The 18,291-nt window shown below is 44.3% G+C and overlaps 1 protein-coding gene across 1 annotated transcript; it reads left to right on the top strand.

Annotated features, from left to right (window-relative positions):
• Positions 1 to 500: 500 nt before the first annotated feature.
• Positions 501 to 14,467, top strand: FAM83C (family with sequence similarity 83 member C). The gene is made up of 4 exons (XM_066624685.1): positions 501 to 1,049; positions 4,809 to 4,976; positions 8,158 to 8,282; positions 13,606 to 14,467. Exons 1-4 carry the CDS (start codon positions 501 to 503, stop codon positions 14,465 to 14,467), a joined length of 1,704 nt encoding a protein of 567 aa, XP_066480782.1.
• The last annotated feature ends 3,824 nt before the right edge of the window (positions 14,468 to 18,291 follow it).

The following is an 18,291-nucleotide window of genomic DNA, read 5'->3' as shown; positions in this document are numbered from 1 at the left end:
ACCATAATTCCACACTGACCTTAGAACAGGTTTCAACATTTGCATTTCATCTGCAGGCATGAGACCTGACAGAACAGGTTCCTGGGCAAAAGAGAAATTCGTTTACGGTTAGGGCGGGAACTTAACTAAGGTAAGTCTCATTGTTTGAGGAAGTGTGTCTAAAAGCAGCTGCAGCTGAAGAAGATGGAAAAGTCTTTCTTTGCATTTCCATGAGAAAGGGAACATCAGGATAGGCTTTTCAATCCAGAATTTTCAGAAGCCATTTCTGTGGCACCGCCATCAAATTGAGAAGCTGAGAAGTTTTTCAGAAGTTGGCTTTCTATGTCAGAGCAATGGATATTTAAAAGAGAACTGAGGACAAAGGAAACAACTTTGTCTCCAAGAGATCTTAATTGTGGAAGACTTCAGAGAAGAGTCACAGAGGGAAAAGTTCAGAGCTTTGCCAAGAAGAGAAAGCAGAGGTTGAGCGGTTCCCTCAAGGAGCAATATCAGCAGTGATCATGTTTGGCTACCCAACCACAGAGCCAATGACTTGGCTCCACAGAAACTATGGAAACTCCCAGGGGTCTTCAGGACAACTGAAGAGTCGCCTGGACGATCTGAAAAAGCCATGGCGCAAGGAAATCAGCCCTTCGATGCTGCAACACAGCGAGACTGCCAGGTTGGCTGTGGATGCTTTTCTGGAGCAGGGAGAAGATTCCTATCTGCAAGCTGTTTCTGAGGAAAAGGAGCTGCCATTTCTTTCCACATCAGATATGGATTATATGAGCCAATACAGTCAAAGCATCACAGAGTCTCCAAAGAAGGGACAAGAAGCAGGGCTCATGAGACGGGATAGCATGGACAGGGCTTCTCTCCTCTCTGGAGTCACATCTGGAACCTACTTCCCATTTATGTCAGATGTCGATCCCCCCAACCTGGAGCTGGGTTGGCCAGTAGCATCCCCGGTCACAGCAAATGACCAAACAGAAGTCATTTTGTACTTCCAAAGAGACAAAGCGAACAATGTTAAGGAAATACTTCGGACTCTAATTAGCAAGGCCAAGACAGTAAGTACAGCAATCTACGGGGGGGGAGGGGGGCAGTGGGACCTGTGAGAGACAGAAAAGACAGAGGTTTCATTGGGTCCTGTTTTTCATAATGTTATATGGTGTAGAATTTTTATGATTATGTTAATTTTTAGCGTATTTTTAGTTGTGTGAGTTTTGTGCTTGGTGCAAGCTGCGAATAGAGAATGTAAACAGTTACGCTGCAGTACCTGAACTTTGATAGGTCAATGCTGTGGGGGCCATTATGCCAAAACAGGTCTTAATGGGTCGCCAATGTTGGCATTTTCAGAGCCAGACCACCCTATTATAAGAAGGTCTGGAGGTCAGACCACTGACAGAGCCCAATCCTATGCATGTCTACTCAGAAGTAAGTCCCATTAGCATCAATGGGGCTTACTTCCAGGAAAGTGTGGATAGGATCAGGCTGCTATTCAGCAGTTGTTTCGCTCTATAACAGCCACTTTCAATCTTTTTCATCTCATGGCACACGGACCAGGGACTAAAATTGTCAAAGCACACAATCCATTTTTTGACAAGGCACACCATATCATCACTAGGGGCATTACATCCCTCAATGGACCTATTAATAAATGACCCCCCCCCCAAAAAAAAAACAACTTCTGTGGCACACCTACAGACCATTCATGGCACACCAGTGTGCTGCGGCACACTGGTTGAAAACCCGCTGCTGTGTAATAAAGTCAGAGCAACCTAACCTGCTGAATGTCACTATTATGGATCAAGTGTGCTCAAGAATGGCCAGGACATTATATCCAGAACTCAGAGAAGCAAGCAGTATTACTATTCAGAATCTCTCTCACAGCTTTTTAAAATAAGTTTCTTTTCTTTATGTTGTACATTAAACTGAGAACAAATTGCTTATCACATTGTAATTCAAATCTGATACAGTCTCTAGGGGGTGGCATAAAATATCTCCGTGAGCCTAGTCTGGCCCTAGGCTATAAACCAATAATGCTTCCAGACATTGCTTAGGGTGCTTTGGGATGAGTGCTTTGGGATGAGTCAGTCAATTGACACATATGGAAAATGTTACGCTACAATGGGCAATCCATGCAGCTTTTGTGGGCAAGATTCATGAGTAGTATGACCGATTCCTGTTGGTTCCTGTTCTGGGCCATTTGATTTTCCATTTCAAGTAACATTTTTCATGTGTGTCCCATTCATTCTAGAATATTCCTGTAGAAGAAAATATGTGATGGACTTTTTGATTTGGTTGTATCTGTTGTAGTCACCTCAGAAAGTTCTACAAGAGATCTGTCAATAAGTTTGAATTATATATGCCTGTACGTTTACTTGGAAATTAGTCCTATTGATTTTAACAGAGCATATTTTCTCTGTGTTGAAGATTTAGGAGTGTTGGTTTGCCCTGCTATGCTGTATTTCTGAACACCTGGTATATACTAACAATATAATATCTTTATCGTAGAATGCTTTGAAGGATGATTTACACACTAGAAGGAAAAGCTAATTATTTCTTAGTAGGGCATGCGTGTGGGTGCTTAACTTTCCCCACCTATTGATTATCCACTTGGTAGAGAACACCCCTTGGCTATTTTTAATAAACTAAAATCAAATGTAAGCCCAGCTGAGGGAAAAATGCCTAGCATTTATGAGGTGATCACCAGATACCTCAGGAAGGGATTAAGCACTGCTCGCTTCCACTTTCCAGTGCTCCCCTGTAAATATTCTCCTGCGTTATCATGGCAAGTACAGGCTTGGGAATTCATCACATAAACCAGCTGACAGATGTCAGTCAGAATGGATGTTCCCACCAATCTTCCCAGATCAAGAGGGTTTCAATAGCAGTGTATAGACTAGGAACTTTCTCCCCAATGTACCAATATTCGGTTTGCAGGAAGTTAACTCAAAGCATGTCTAAAAATTAAGCATGTCTAAAAATTAATCCTATGCATGACTAAAAATTAAGTCCCATTATAGTCAATGAGGCTTACTCCCAGGTAAGTGTGGATAGGATTGCACCTTCACTTTTCCATGGGAGAGTATTCAAACTGGTATCTCCCAAGTGCAGCCAGAACTGGTACAGTCCATTCTGCCTCTTCATTCTGCTCATGTGTACAACAAGCCTGTTACACAACCAAAGCGTACGAACAGACAATGAGCAGAAAGGACCATGTGCTGCCTGAGGAGGAGGCAGTATATATGAAGAGATTAGTTGCCCTCCCAGTCTGTACACATGATTAGTGCTCATCAAGATTTATACCTGAGGTCACTAACACAGTAGCTTGCTGAAATGTTGTCATTATAAAAATGCTCTGAAAATAATCTGTTGCAATGAGAATGAAGCTCTTTGGTATGATGGCTGGCTTCAGACCATGGAGGGTCTCTGTTGTCATTAAAAGGAGGAAAGATTGCACAAGTTACATAGCACTGAGATTAGGAAAGGCACACCTGGTCGGATTCGCTTTTCTGTAGAACATTTAGAGCAATTGCTCATGTTAGGGATTAAGATTGCAGATAAGGTGTACGCCCTCACATCTGAAACAGGTGCAACAGAGAGTCATGCATGACTTAGCGCCCCAAAGTAAGGTAGCTCCCTTATTTTGACTCAGGTCATTGATCTGTCTAGAGCTGAATATTGTCTACTCTTGACTGAACAGCAGCCTCCAAAGACTTAGGTCTTTCCCACACCTGAGATCCACTGTGGAAATGCTCAAGGATTGAAGCTGGGACCTTCGGTTTGCAAAGTGTGTGCTATGACAGTGATTTATGACAGTGCTTCCCAAACTTTTTTAGCATGGGGACCCACTTTTTATAATGACAATCTATTGTGATCACTAAAAAAAATCACTAAAAAAGATCACTAAAAGGGGTCCTGTGCTCCTGAGGCTGCTAGGGACCTTACCGGGGGGGGGGGGGGAGAGAGAGAGAGAGAGAGAGAGAGAGTACAGACATTTGCTAGACTCTCCCTTGAAATGGAGTTCAAGGACTGTTCCCCAAACCTTTTCAGTCATTCCAGGGTACCCAGAAGGCTGAACTGGAAAGCACAAGATGTGCAGTTAGGGACTTCCAGGCCAGACAAAAGGTTGAAACTGGGTCCATACTTATTTACAGCATGCCAATTAATAGAGGAAAATCAGAAAATAAGACATTTTTAAGACACTCTTAAAGGCCTCAGTAGCACTTTGCCCATCCTGGACAGACTGAAACAGCAAATTGCGTTTTCAAGCCTCCACTATCTACTTGGATCTGCACTAGCTATATTGCTACTGTACCAGCTACTTTGCAGGCACAAGTGTGGGTGGACCTGGGTAGGTACATTGAGGTTGGGTCGGGGTATAGGATATAGGTGGCACTGCTGCGAATGTTGCCCTCTTCCTGACCTTGATCCACCTCCCCCTGCCCCAGTCTTCTCCCCATTACTCCTCTTCCCTGCCAGTTCTCCTGGGTTCTGCCCATCCCATGCCTCCTGCCCACCCCTGTGTTGACTTTCAGTAATGGGGGTGGGCCTCTGGCGTGTGGCCTCAGCTGTTTGCCACTTGTGCCAGCAACCAGGCTGCACTTTATTGTGTTTCTCCTTTTGTTACAACCATAAAGCACACTGCATTGCCAGAATGTGGGTTCCAGCAATGCAGTAGCCCTTCGGGACTGGGTCTCAACTCGCAGTCCTTCTAGAGTTCGGTGCAGTGTTTTGGAAATCTTGCATTAACAGTGCAAATATTTTTGTATGTGCTAGTATTTTTAAAAGCGACCCCTGTGGTTTCTCCTCACCCTGTGCAGGTGATTGCGATTGTGATGGATCTCTTCACAGATATGGAGATACTCAGTGACTTAATGGTGGCTTCCAGTAGACGACGTGTTCCGGTTTACCTGATCCTTGATGAAAAGAACTTCAAAGAGTTTGCAGAGATGTGCAGTAAAGTGGGTCTTACTATGGATGACTTCCCAGTACGTTTCCAATTGGGTCTAATAATTGGTTCAGAACAATGTTAAAATAATCTGGAACTGTTTTATGGGGAAAGATGCTCTTGTAGTAATTTCCTAATATAAAACATACATATATACATAAGACCTAATATAAAACAAAAACATCTTCTTATTACTTAGGTGAAGTATTTTTTTTCTTCAGTATTTGCATTTCTGGGTTAACTGCAGGTATATCAATGCTAGAATTTGAACTGGTTTATGCATCACTTCCAGTGGCGTAGCTATGGGGGAGCAGCATGGTATGTACTGCAGGTGGTGCAACGTGCCCTCCCACTCAACATCACAGCTGTTCCAGACAGCAACGGCAACATGCAGGAGCACCTGCATTTTGCCGTTACTGCCCAGAATGGCTCTGATGGCAAGTGGGAAGGGGCCACTTACACAGTACATTGCATTACCTGCAATACTTACTGCGACGCTACCTCTGTTACATCACTGGTCACTCCTGCTTCCTAAATTACTTAGGAATAGTGTAGTTTTGGAAGGGAGGGGGGCTAGGATTTTTGAAAGTCATGACAGTTAAACTGGTATAACATCACTACATGTTTGTACATATAGATCTATCTTTACAATAGATATTTTTTTTTTTTAAGTCTGAATTTTGGTCCCTATTTCTGTTGCATGAAGTCTTACTGAATTATTGTTCTACTAGCTAATAACTGGATGAAAGCCAAAAAGTTAACAGGTACTTTAACAGGTAGTTAAAGTCTTATAGAGAAAACTTCTCTTGTTAAATTTCTGCCCAGCCTGCAACTATTAAATGCACAGGATCCTTACTCAAAAACTAATAGCAGTCCTCAGGGCTGGTTCGCAGAAGCATCACTCTGTGCCACACAGCTCAGCACATGAACTTCTTCTGTGGAATGTGTGACATAAATCCACTTAACAGTTTGATCAGTGTCACAAGACTGTATCATTCATGCTATCTTCCAGTTACATTGTGGTAAATGAGTGCTGAACATGCATGTACAGACTCATCCTTGTGAGGAAAAGCAAGGCAGAAAAACCTGTTCAGTATTCAACCAATTCCTTTCATTCATCCACTTGAGGCCATACTCTACATGATGTCAGCAGACCCATTTGTTTAAACCCAGATCTGTCCCTATCAGCTTCCTAGGTGACCTTGGGTCAGTCACTCTCTCTCAACCTCACCTACCTCACTGAGTTGTTGCGAGGACAAAAGGAGGGGAAGAACCACGTACACCATCCCAAGCTCCTTGGAGGAAGGGTGGTATAAAAATGTGATAAAATAAAGAGGAGGATGAACAGTCTGATTAGAACAAAAAAAAGGTGGCCATATCCTCCTCATGTCTACACCTTGCCTCTTTGTAGCTTCTTCCCATCTGCGGAGGAAAATGCCTGGGGGACTGAGTGGAAATAGTGGGCACAGGGATGGTTCATCTCCCTTCATTAATGGAAAAGAAAGAAGCTCTGCCTCATCTATGCTGCTTTATCAGTTACTGGGGCAGACCTGGGGTTAGTCATCTGCTATCATGTCTAATTTCGCCCTTTGTTTTCTACAAATACATTGTAGCAAACATTGTAGAAAACTGTTGATCTGTCTTCTCATATCTATAATAGTCTGAGAATGGAATCAAGATCCCACATTCTTACAGCTCAATTCTGAGCTGCCTGGTGTGTGGGGCTATAGTGGGGCTGAAAATGGCTGCTGCCCCAGGCAGCTACCACCACCTCCTCAGGAGAAGGGGACTTTTGTCCCCTTCCCCCGGGTACAGCAAGTAGCCCCGCAATGGGGCTCAATTCGATTCTACAACGACCCAAGTGTCAGCACAGAATTTAGAGCCTCCATGTCAGGCGGACAGCTCGACACGGAGGCTTAGGATACGGTGCAGCAAAGCTTTACTGGTCCCACCTCCCTCTTGCTCTGCTCCCTCCCCCCTGCACACCTCCTCCCTGCCATCCCTTCACCTGCCCCAACCTGGAATGCCTTCTTCCCACTTCCCCCCATGCTCCTATCTACCTCTCTGCTGCCTAGTGGTCCGTGCAACCTCTGAGAGATGGAGCTCTCGTGCTCCACTGGCACTAGGGCCCACAAACATGCTTTATGGTACATTTGCTACAGTACATGCTGACAGTAAGCTGGTGCACAGTTGTTAGGATTGGGCCTTTAGTCACCAGTTCATTCTAGATGGGGGTTCAGATTTTTCCCATTTGGGGCTAATTACCATTCTGGCTGCTGTCAATAAATCTGCAATCATCATTGAAACTACTGGAACTATTATTTTTTCAGATGTCCATGTAGGAATAGCAGCCCAATCCCCTCCCCCATCAATGCAGCGATGCCAAAATGGCTACCATTGCATCCCACAAGGGGGGCAGTTGCAGAGGCCTCCTCTGGGTAAAAGAACATTTTTTCCCTTACTGGGGGTAAGATTCCACAGTACAGAGGGGTCTATTCAGACCTGGGCTAGCAAATTTGCTGTACAGCAGTACTGAGTCTGGGAAGGGCACTAGGATTCAGCAGCCACTGCTGCAACTAAATCTCCCCCCTTCCAAACCTGATCCTCCCATCCTAGCCCCCATTGCCTTCCCATTCCACCCTCTGCACACCATTTCACCTCCCCCACCCTGTCTCACCTCCCCTGCTAACATACCTGCCTCAGTGGGTCCAAGGGGATTTGCTGGTGTGCACAGGAAGGTTTCGGACTTCTTGCTATCACTTTGGCAGTGCGAACCTCCATGCACTGCTGGAGTTATTTTTATGACTGCTGTAAGGCAGCCGGCGCAGGCAGAACACTCATTCTGCTCATGGGGCATTCCCAAAAGATTGGGTTATAGGTAAAATGTCACACACAGCAATATCTTTGATATGTCCCAGAAGTTATTTCCATGAAGCTAGAAAGCTTCAGTAAGTAAGTTCTGTGTATCTCCAGTAGTTATATTCTAGCCAATATATTTTACTTATTCCTGACAGTTTAAGGTACCATAAGCTTTGGATCTGCAGAAACTTGTCCTTATTCATATACACTCTTTATTTAGATATACTGTATATTACAAGAGCCAATGCCATGTTCAATGCTCATCTTATGTTCTATATTCATACAAATGTTCAGTAAAGGAAGAAAATAACATCTGTCTTAGCTCCCCTGATGTCCATTGTGCCTTTTCTTTCCCATTTCAGAACATGCGCATACGCTGTGTGAGTGGAGATACCTATTACAGTAAAGCTGGCAAGAAGCTTACAGGCCAAGCTCTTGAGAAATTTGTGCTAATAGATTGTGAACAAGTTCTTGCAGGGACCTACAGGTGAGATATTATGAGCCAATGCATTTAAGGATGCTGTCACATGTAATGCTAAGAATGCCTTTTTGCCTCTAGTGGATATATGTGCGTATGTGTGTGGACTCAATCCTATCCAACTCTCCAGTGCTGATGCAACTGTGCCAATAGGGTGTGCACTGCATCCTGTGGTAGAGGGGCAGTCACAGAGGTTTCCTCAAAGTAAGGGAACATTTATTCCCTTACCTCGGGACTGCATTGACACTGGAAAGCTGGTTAGGATTGGGGCCTGGTATTCTTTTGAAACTGTGAATATGGTTAATGAGCCACCTATCATCAAACAGCTATTTAAATTTTGAGTTGTTCTGCATGGCTATTTAACTGACATGATGTTGCGGGTGCTCATTTTTCTGTTCCAATGAACAGAAGTGATATATGTGCATTATTATTTGTCATTTTCAGTTTTTGCCACAGAAAAATGCAACTTCTCAGTGTTGGTTTCTCTTGACCTAGGAAGTGGTAGTGTTAATATTCCTTGCATTTTGGAATAGTACATTTTCAATGTGGTATGAAACATCTTTCAATAAGATTGCTGAGCTGATGAAGGACATTCAAGCCTAAAAACACTTATTAGGAAGAAAGTTCCATTGGGTGTGATAACACTGACTTCAGAGTAAATGGCATCTTACGTAGCTCTTGTGATGACAGTCTAAGGGCCATAGCCTATCCACATTTCCAGCACTGATATAGTTGTGCCAATGGGGCATGTGCTGCATCCTGCTGTGTGGGGACAGTCAAAGAGACCTTCTCAAGGTAAGGGAACATTTGTCCACTTACCTCAGGGCTGCATTGGGTGCTGGAAGGTTGGATAGGATTGGGCCCTAAGGCAGTAATCATTTTGCATTCTTACTTATGCATAAATTCCATTAAACTCATTGGATTTACTCGAAGCTCAATTGTATACACATTTACTCAGAAGTTCTCTTATAGTCAATGGAACTACTCTTAGGAAAGAGTATAGGATTCTGTCCCATCCTTCCTTCAGGAAGCTCAGGGCTGTGCACACAGATCTACTTGTCTTTCTCCTCCTTTACTTACACCAGGGGTGCGCAAAGTTTTTGGCAGGAGGGCCACAACATCTCTCTGACACTGTGTCAGGGGCCAGAAAAAAAAGAAAGAATTGATTTACATTTCAAATTTGAATAAATTTACATAAATGCATATATTAGAGATGGAAAATGAATGAATGAATTCAATCCAGTTTATGATTCCATTCACCCTAATAAGGGGGGGGGGGAATCTTCATGCCAGTTGATGATCCCATTCACCCTAATAAGGGGGGATCTTCATGCAAGTTTATGATCCCATTCACACACACACAAATGGAGGGGTGATCTTCCACACTTTCACACACATAAACCCGCCTGCTCACCTGCCCTCTTGCCATCCCAACTTCCCTCCTTCGTTTGCTTGGGCTGCCTGCCTGCTTGCCCAGCTGTGTGCCTACCTGCCTGCCCATGTGCTGCTGCTGCCTGCCTGCCTGCCTGCCTTCCTCCCTGGCCAGCCGGCCAGCCAACCAGCCCTCCCTCCCTCCCTCCCTCAGGAGGGAGTCCTGCTGTGAGCTGGGCTGGGCTCCTCTCTCTCTCTCTCTCTCTCTCTCCTGCCCTCCCCTGGCACAGGTTGCAGGAGGGGAGGGGAGGGAGGGGAGCCAAGCCAAATGGAGCTGAGCCCAGCACAGCCCAACCCATGGGCAAGAAAGAAGAGACCAGCAGGTAAGTGTGCAGGGCCTTTCATAGTGGGAAGTAATGTGAGACCAGCAAGTCTCATGTTACCTTCCCACTATAAAAGGTCCTGCACACGCACTGGGGCTTGTCTTTCCTTCGCTGCCACTGAGCTCAGCGGCAGCAAGGGAAAGCAAGGTGCGGAGCTCATGCAGTGGGCCAGCGCGGGCTGGGGTGAGGGCTGAGTGCCCATTGGAAGTGGGGGGACCCCCTGGGGGCTGGATGGGGACCCGCAGCAGGCCACAAGTGGCCTGTGGGCCGGGGTTTGGGCACCCCTGACTTACACGAAACCTGTCAACACATGTTACCATGTTAAAAAGCTTTCTCAAAGGAGCAAAGCAAGATTCAATTTCTAAATGGCAATTTTTTTCTCTGTAACTTTTATCAGGAAGATATTATCATATTGACTTTGGGTGTGGGTGTGTGTCTTGGCAATCAGACCTGCTATTGTCCAGGGCACGTGGGGGCAGAATGCTTTACTGGGCCTGCATTAGGCACCCTCAGTTAAATATTAAAAGTCTCTTCCTTCTCTGATCCTTGACATTAGTAGCAGTGTCTAGTTTTTCAAGCCCTGACAGGGATTCCTTTCACTCCCTTCCTCTATTCAGCCACAGGGTGACCAGATATGACAGGGCAGGTTTCATGTACCTTTCATACTTCTGTAGAACTGAGGATTTTGGCAGGTGAGGCTTATCATGCAGAAGTGAGAAAATCTGCTGAAATCCCTTCTTCTGCACCAGTATTTCTCAAACTGTGGGTCAGGACCCACTAGGTGAGGCCGCGAGCCAATTTCAGGTGGGTCCCCATTCACTTCATTATTTTATTTTTAATATATTAGACTTGATGCTACTATTGTATGTGACTGCATTTGGGGAAATGTTGCAGACCTGTACTTTTAACAAGCTACTATGTATATTCTTTTAACAACGATAGTAAATTACTCCTGGGTGTGTGGGTAGGATTCAGTCTAGGATTGTTAAAAATTTTCCTGCTTGATAATGTCACTTCTGGTCATGACATTACTTCTGGTGGGTCCTGACAAGATTCTCATTCTAAAAAGTGGGTCCCGGTGCTAAATGTGTGAGAACCACTGTTCTACACATTTATTAAAGGTGGAGGTGCTCTAACCTCCATTGCCACTTCCTTGGGACCATTTGAACGTGTCCCTCTCCTTCTTCTCTATGACACCTTGAGCCCAATCCTCCCCTCCCTCCACGGGTGCAGCCATGCAAAAAATGGGTGCACTGTTTCCAGCAGGGAGGCGGATCAGAAGGCTTCAGAGGCAAAGGGAGATTTATATCTCCTTATACCACTGTAAGCCTCCGAACTGGCAATGGGTCTCTTTGGGACCTGTGCTTCAATTTCACTAGTGCAAATTCAAGGAGAGAAAGGGAGCTAGGAAGCTTTCGGAAAGGGGAGGAGGATCCAGCATGTGCCATCATCACTGCTGATCCACTCCCTCCCACAACCTCCCTGACCCTTTAAACCCCCTCCCCACTCCCATAATGCCCTCCCACCCCCTCCTGCTTCTCCTCTGACTTTCCTGCTCTGGTAGGTGGCAGGAGAGCCAATGACACAGGCAGGAAGGTGCTGGCCTTTCCACTGGTGTCCCAGCAATGCACTACTGCACTTACCTCTGGAAAATATTTTCAAGTGTTTTTCTAGCAAGTTGGCTCTGGTGGAAGGCTCATTCCGCCACGATATGGGTTTCTAGTTCCATTGCAGCTGCTGCCAATCACACCTGGCCCTGGACTCGCTGACTCTCTCATCTCCCATGCATTAGAAGTGGAGTCATTTGCCCATTGTTTCTACTTACAGATATTTACCAAAACACCAGTATCCCACCCTCTGGTCTAAAGAGGACTGCAGGGCATCTAAAATATTTTAAATTTAAAAATCCATAATGCAAAAGTAAATAATCAAAGATAAAAATGTAATAAATTAACCAGCAGCGCACAACAGGAAACAGATAACTGATTAGATTCAGCAGCATGAAACAGTCATGGGAATAGCAAACTAAGAAAATGTCAAAGTAAGAGAATCCCAATGGCACTCTGAAAAAAAACATTGCCTTTGCTAATCTTCAGGTGCTGGGCAGGGAGAAGGCAGAATCAACCTTCCCCAGGAAGATATCCTAAAACCTTGATGCCATTTCCAAGAAGGTCCTGCCTTTGGTAACCTTTCTCTGTCAATTCAGTGGCAGAGGGGCCTGGAGCAAGGCCTCTGAGGAAGCTGATGAGTCAGGTCTGCCTGGACACCTCACCCTCTGATCCTGGAGGGAACTGTTTTAACCCAAACATGCAAGCACTAGCTTTGGTAACTCACCTTTGGGGGAAGCTCTTAGATGCAGTTATTGCTGCTTCACATGTTCCAGGGCTGATTCCTAGCACTGGAAGTAAATTCTGCAGCTAACCTAGAGGCAAGAAATTATTCAAGTCCTTTGACAAACAGCAAGCCTTCAGTCTTTCCTTTAGCCCCTGTATCTTGCCAAATTACACATTATGTTAAATGCAGTGTTTGGCCCTGTTTGTTTGCTTACCTAAATAGCAACCATGGGGATGGTGGTGTTCTGTTGGAACTGGGACTGGGACTGTAGCACATGGGAAACTTATGCTACAGCCCTTTTGTTTCATAGTCCTGATAAAAATGGTCTGTCTCCCACAAGGTGCTCTTAATCCAGCAGGTATGCTTCCATTACAACCAATGGAAGTTTTCCTCCTGAAGCTAACAGCAGGATCAGGAGCAAAGTTTTCATTGCAAATATATGGCATGATGGGAAAGGGTTAAATGAGCCTTAGCCACGGTTCCAATCCTGATCCATTTCCTGTGAGTACTATTTCAGTTTTTTAAAAAAATCACTCAACCAAATGTACACATTAAGCTGCATTTTTAATGTAAGATATGTGGCACTCCAAATTATCTGGCCAAGTTAAGCTTTGCTCTCTGCAGCCTCAGTAGCCTCTGTAAAATGTGCTATCTAGGCAGCACCACCTAGAGTTGCCTTATGGTAGGGCCAGAAGTAAAGAAGCAGTATGGTGTATTCTTTTTCTTGCATCCTGTGAGGAGCAAACAACTTTAAACTAACAGCCTGTTAAATTTCCTACAGATAGGGTAAACCAAGGAATCCTGGTGTAGCTGGGACTAGGTGAGCTTTGAACTCTTTAGTAACTTATTTGTCTGCAAACATTAATGGGAAGATTGGCAGACTACTTCTCAGCTTGTTCTGCATTTGCTGCATTTTTTTGTTACAAAGATGTCATAAAGGAGGTGATCTACCACAATTGTTTTGTAACAGCTTGTCTACATTTTCAAGTACGCCTAATAGCTTCAATTGTTGCCTAATGGATGTAAGGTGTGTGAACTCATCTTAGACACTGACTTTCAAATGGTTCTCATGTTTTCTGTGGCACATGCAACAAAATACAATTTTATTGCTTTATTTAAAGGATTTCTATCCCAGTGGAAGTGAATATTCTGTCCAATCAGTTTCCAAGGTGTCCACTGACATTTGAAATGAGTGTGCTTTAATATATTGATTCATGTTGTGTCTCTGGATCTTTTACTTTCAGTTTCACATGGCTGTGTAGCCAACTCCACACTGGCCTGGTGACACACTTTAAAGGAAAAATTGTTGAGGACTTTGACAGAGAGTTCCGCTGCATATATGCTGAATCTAGATCTGTGAATAAACTCAGTATCCCCAGTGCTGCAAGATCCACATCATCTTCTCACAGAAGCTTGCAGAAAACTGAGCCAGTTCTAAAGTGCATCCAAGTGAATGAGAGTGAAACAACAAGCCCCTCAAGTAGTCTCTCAAATTCAAGTATAGCAAGCATTAAGAAATCCCCATATCTGAACCAGGCAACTGCCAATGCACCTTGTGAAAAGACTTCCAGAAGGAACATTTCAGACTTATTGGGGCTTAATGACTGGAAATACCAGCCCGGGGAACAGTCAGACTCTAGCTGCAGTACATCAGCAAAATTAAGCTCTCCATACAATGACACATCTGATCTTCTGAGAGTTAAGACTTCTTTGATGTCAGTATCTTCCCCAATATTAGGTGGCCACACAAGAAATGGAAATGATTCACACCTTCTGCCTGAGAACACTGGAGTAAAAAGCAACAAGAAGTTCCACTATGCTGGTCAATCAATGGAAGATGTAAACAAAACTCAGAAGGATGAGAAACCTGCTACTCATGGATACAGTAAACTAGACCTCTTTCACAAGTCTACTAATCCAATAACTAGTGAGACGAGACCCACACTTCCTGGTTCCTATGGCCTCCCCAAGGATGCACCAATGACAAACAACAGCAAAATCCACAGGGATGATAAAAGGATGACTCTTGGTCACAGTAAATTGGATCTTATTACCAACTATAACAAAGCAAAAGGAAAGCAAATTCACAGTCGATTTGAGATGTAACTTATATTCTGAGGCTTTCATTCAAATGTTCAGTCTTGGTCAAATAGCTCATGATAGCCAGCATTACCTGTGACAAAACAAAAAATATGGAACTTCTATCCCCCATTTTTTATTTGGATAGGTGTTAGATTTTGGTAAAGAAAAATGTTGAGAAGGCTTAATAAGAAATCTAAGCAGTATCACTGTACAAGAAGGGCTTACAACAAAATGTTGCAGTGTATTCGCAGCCTTAAGAGGATATTGTCTGTTCATAGCTGAAGCCAGCCTAGAATTTCTGAATCTCATGACACACATCCCTGCTATCCAAATCTTCCCCAAGATTCTTGCTACAAGGGGCTCCAGCAAATCAATGTCCCTCCTTTCCTTGACCTTTTGTTTTGCACCTTACGCACTAACATTTTAAATTTATTTCATGTTTATGCTGCTTTTCTGCAAAAACCTCCAAAGTGGCTCATGCAGTCGATTAAAAACATTGTTAATCAAAACACCAACATTCCATGCCTCAACATTTCATGAGGTCCTGGAAGCTCATGTGGCTGTTCTGATGCCCTCCTTTTCCATTTAATTACAAAATGCTGCACTTCTTTGTAGCAAGTGAGTCCAGCTGAATGCGTAGCCTCTGTCCTGTACTCAGTTGGTCCTGACTCACTGCTAAAACTTTTGAACTTGCTACTATCATACGTGATTTTCCTGACTGAGTGAAAGCTATAAAATGACCTGTTTTCTGATATTGTAGGAGCCTAGAATTATATTACTTTTTAAATTATCTTTCAGAAGCTTGAAATAAATTCTGTGGACCTCTGTGAATGATTCTGCCTTGGACCAAGCTACACATTGTGTCAAATGTGTGAGTTTGATCCTTGTGTGTTTATTTTCCAAATGTAACTGTGGTGGAAAAAGGGCACACATGGGATGTGCAGAGTGAAGGCCAAATGAGCATAGTGTCAATGCCCCTTGTTCTCCTTCTTTCCTCTTCCATTGGTTGGACTTAGGGTATTTGGGATTTGACAGGATTCTTTTGCCATCACCAAGGAGGGACAGCCAGACAAGACGCCACTCTGGAAATCCCCCTCTCTGATATGTAAAGGCATTCCCACAATCCAGGTCATTCCCACCTACATAAAAGTTTTTTTAAAATGGTCACAAGACTGGGCAGTCTGGGAAGTGTGGCCTAACCTGGTCTCTCCCTAGTAAACTGAGGTCAGACAGGTAATCAGAAAAATGAAAAAGGAGTTTATTAAGAGGGCTGAAAGAATACAGTACATTACAATGGAAAGAAAAAAGGAATGGGGAAAAACACAAACAGGCACAGTTCAAACAGCAACCAGGGAATGAAAAACAGGGAAGTGGGGCTGGAAGTGCAACTCATAAGAGAGTTCTGTGACTGGCACAGAAGTTAAAAGGCAAGCAAGTCAACAAATGCCCTGATGCAAATGTCTGAGTGTTTTTGCCCTATTCTTGCTACTCATGCTCTCCCAGGAATCCAGATCCTATATTCACAATGAACAAAGTATGTCCTTGGGAAAATGCCAGGCGCTTTCAATTATAGGTCATGGCAACAACCCCCAGCAGCTGTGTGCATTACTTTAAAAATACCAGGTTTACTAATGTCATACTAGAGTATCCAGCTGGATAAGTGAGGGGCACTTGAAGCCTGCCATCACATCCCATCTCTTTACCTAACCCAGTGGGCTTGGCTCCAATTGGTGGGGAAAGGCCAATCCTAGCAGGAGAGCTGGCCAATATCTGTTGTCCCTCCTAAACTCTAGTCATGATGACAATGGCTAGCAACCTTCAGTCTCGAAAGACTATGTTATAAGTCTACAGCACCTGGTATTCCCAGGCGGTCTCCCATCCAAGTACTAACCAAGCCTGATCCTGCTTAGCTTCCGAGATCAGAATCAGCCATGTGCAGGGTAACAACAAATCCACATTCTGACATGTAGATTTTTGATAATGACACTGAATTCAAAAAGGATAAGGCTTACTGAAGATAAATGTTTCAGCTGCTTTTAGGTTGTTGAGATACCACAGAAGCCTCTAGGGCAGTGTTTCTCAAACTGTGGGTCAGGACCCACTAGGTGGGTCACGAGTCTATTTTAGGTGGGTCCCCATTCACTTCATTATATGACAGGGCAGGTTGCATGTACCTTTCATACTTCTGTAGAACTGAGGATTTTGGCAGGTGAGGCTTGTCATGCAGAAGTGAGAAAATCTGCTGAAATCCCTTCTCCTACACCAATGTTTCTCAAACTGTGGGTCAGGACCCACTAGGTGAGGTTGTGAGCTAATTTCAGGTGGGTCCCCATTCACTTCATTATTCTATTTTTAATATATTAGACTTGATGCTACTATTGTATGTGACTCCATTTGGGGAAAAGTTGCAGACCTGTACTTTTAACAAGCTACTATGTATATTCTTTTAACAATGATAGTAAATGAGACTTACTCCTAGGTAAGTGTGGGTAGGTTTGCAGCCTAGGATTGTTAAAATTTTCCTGCTTGATGATGTCACTTCTGGTCATGTCATCACTTCCGGTGGGTCCTGACAGATTCTTATTCTAAAAAAGTGGGTCCCGGTACTAATGTGTGAGAACCACTGCTCTAGGGCAAGGGTGGGTTACATATGGCCTGTGGGCCAGATCTGGCCCCCCACCCAAAGTCATCCAGCCTGTGTAGAGCTTAGCTTGGGAAATTAAGCCTACCGCCCAATTTGTCATGTGCTGGACAGGGAATGTCAGTGGCACAGAGGCTTGGCAAGTAGTCCTGCCATTCCCTGTCCAGCTCATGGCAAGTTGGGCAGGCGGAGGGCTTTCCCTCCCAAGCCAAGCTTATTGCTGAACATCTGGACCCTTTGCCCAGTAAGGTTGCTGACCCTGCTCTAGTGGATTAAAAAAGTCCAAATGCAGGCAAAAATGAGGGGGAACTTAAGGACTGTTGTGACACCAGCAGACGGGGTCAGCAGCGCAGTTTGTTTCCAGACTCAAGGTATTGATTTTGATCTTTAAAACCTTAAACAGCTTGGGACCAGGTTAGCTGAGAGACCATCTCCTCCCCATTAGAAGCTGCCTTCCCCATTTGTTCATCAGACAAGGCTCTGCTCCCTCACTATCAGAGGTTTGGTTGGGAGCAACACAGGACATGGCAGCCTCTTTTCAACTGCAGCCCTCAGGAACTTCCAACCCCTGCAGGCTTGTTTGGGACCTCCACTCTTGGTATTTGGCACCTGGCAAAGAATTGTTGGTTTCACCAGGCATTTCATCTGTGTCGACTGTCCTCCGGCTGAGTTGGTTTATGTTTCCCTGCTCCTCTTGTTTGATTTTAAGTATTATTAAGGTATTGTAATATTTTCAATTGCATATTGTATACATTGAACTGTAAAAATTGTCTTGTTTTGTTGTTTCAAGTCACCTTGGGGGCTCCTCTAGGGAGGATGAAAACCTCCAAATAAATAAATACTGCCGCGGGGGTTAGGAGTGGGGCTTTAGCTCCTAGCACATAGTTCAGTTGAGGGCCTGATTGCACATTTCCCCTCTGTGATATTTACATTTTTTAAGCTTCTGTTGCTAGTCAACTAAAGGGTTTGTTTTTAATCTAAGCAATGCAACGTAGGCATTGGGACAGTAACAGCCCCTCCCATGTGCTACTGAACAAAAAAGAGCCAAACTCCTACATTTCTGATAGTGAGAAATAGTGAGTGGTTTGCCCACGTAACCAGTAGTCATTGTCAATGCTAGGTTGCTAGGGCCCTGGGGCAAAGAATGCACTGTGGTCCCCACATACTCCCCCTACTGCATGCAGGCTGCACTGGATGCTACCACTGC

Source organism: Tiliqua scincoides, chromosome 4 (assembly GCF_035046505.1).
Source record: "Tiliqua scincoides isolate rTilSci1 chromosome 4, rTilSci1.hap2, whole genome shotgun sequence".
Taxonomy (NCBI): Eukaryota; Metazoa; Chordata; class Lepidosauria; order Squamata; family Scincidae; genus Tiliqua; species Tiliqua scincoides.
This window is presented reverse-complemented; position numbering and strand designations above follow the sequence as displayed.

Coding starts and splice junctions, on each gene's coding strand:
- FAM83C (XM_066624685.1), top strand. CDS start 501: ATGTTTGGCTACCCAACCACAGAGCCAATGACTTGGCTCCACAGAAAC. Junction 4,977..8,157: donor TTACTATGGATGACTTCCCA/GTACGTTTCCAA, acceptor TTCCCATTTCAG/AACATGCGCATACGCTGTGT. Junction 8,283..13,605: donor GTTCTTGCAGGGACCTACAG/GTGAGATATTAT, acceptor TTTTACTTTCAG/TTTCACATGGCTGTGTAGCC.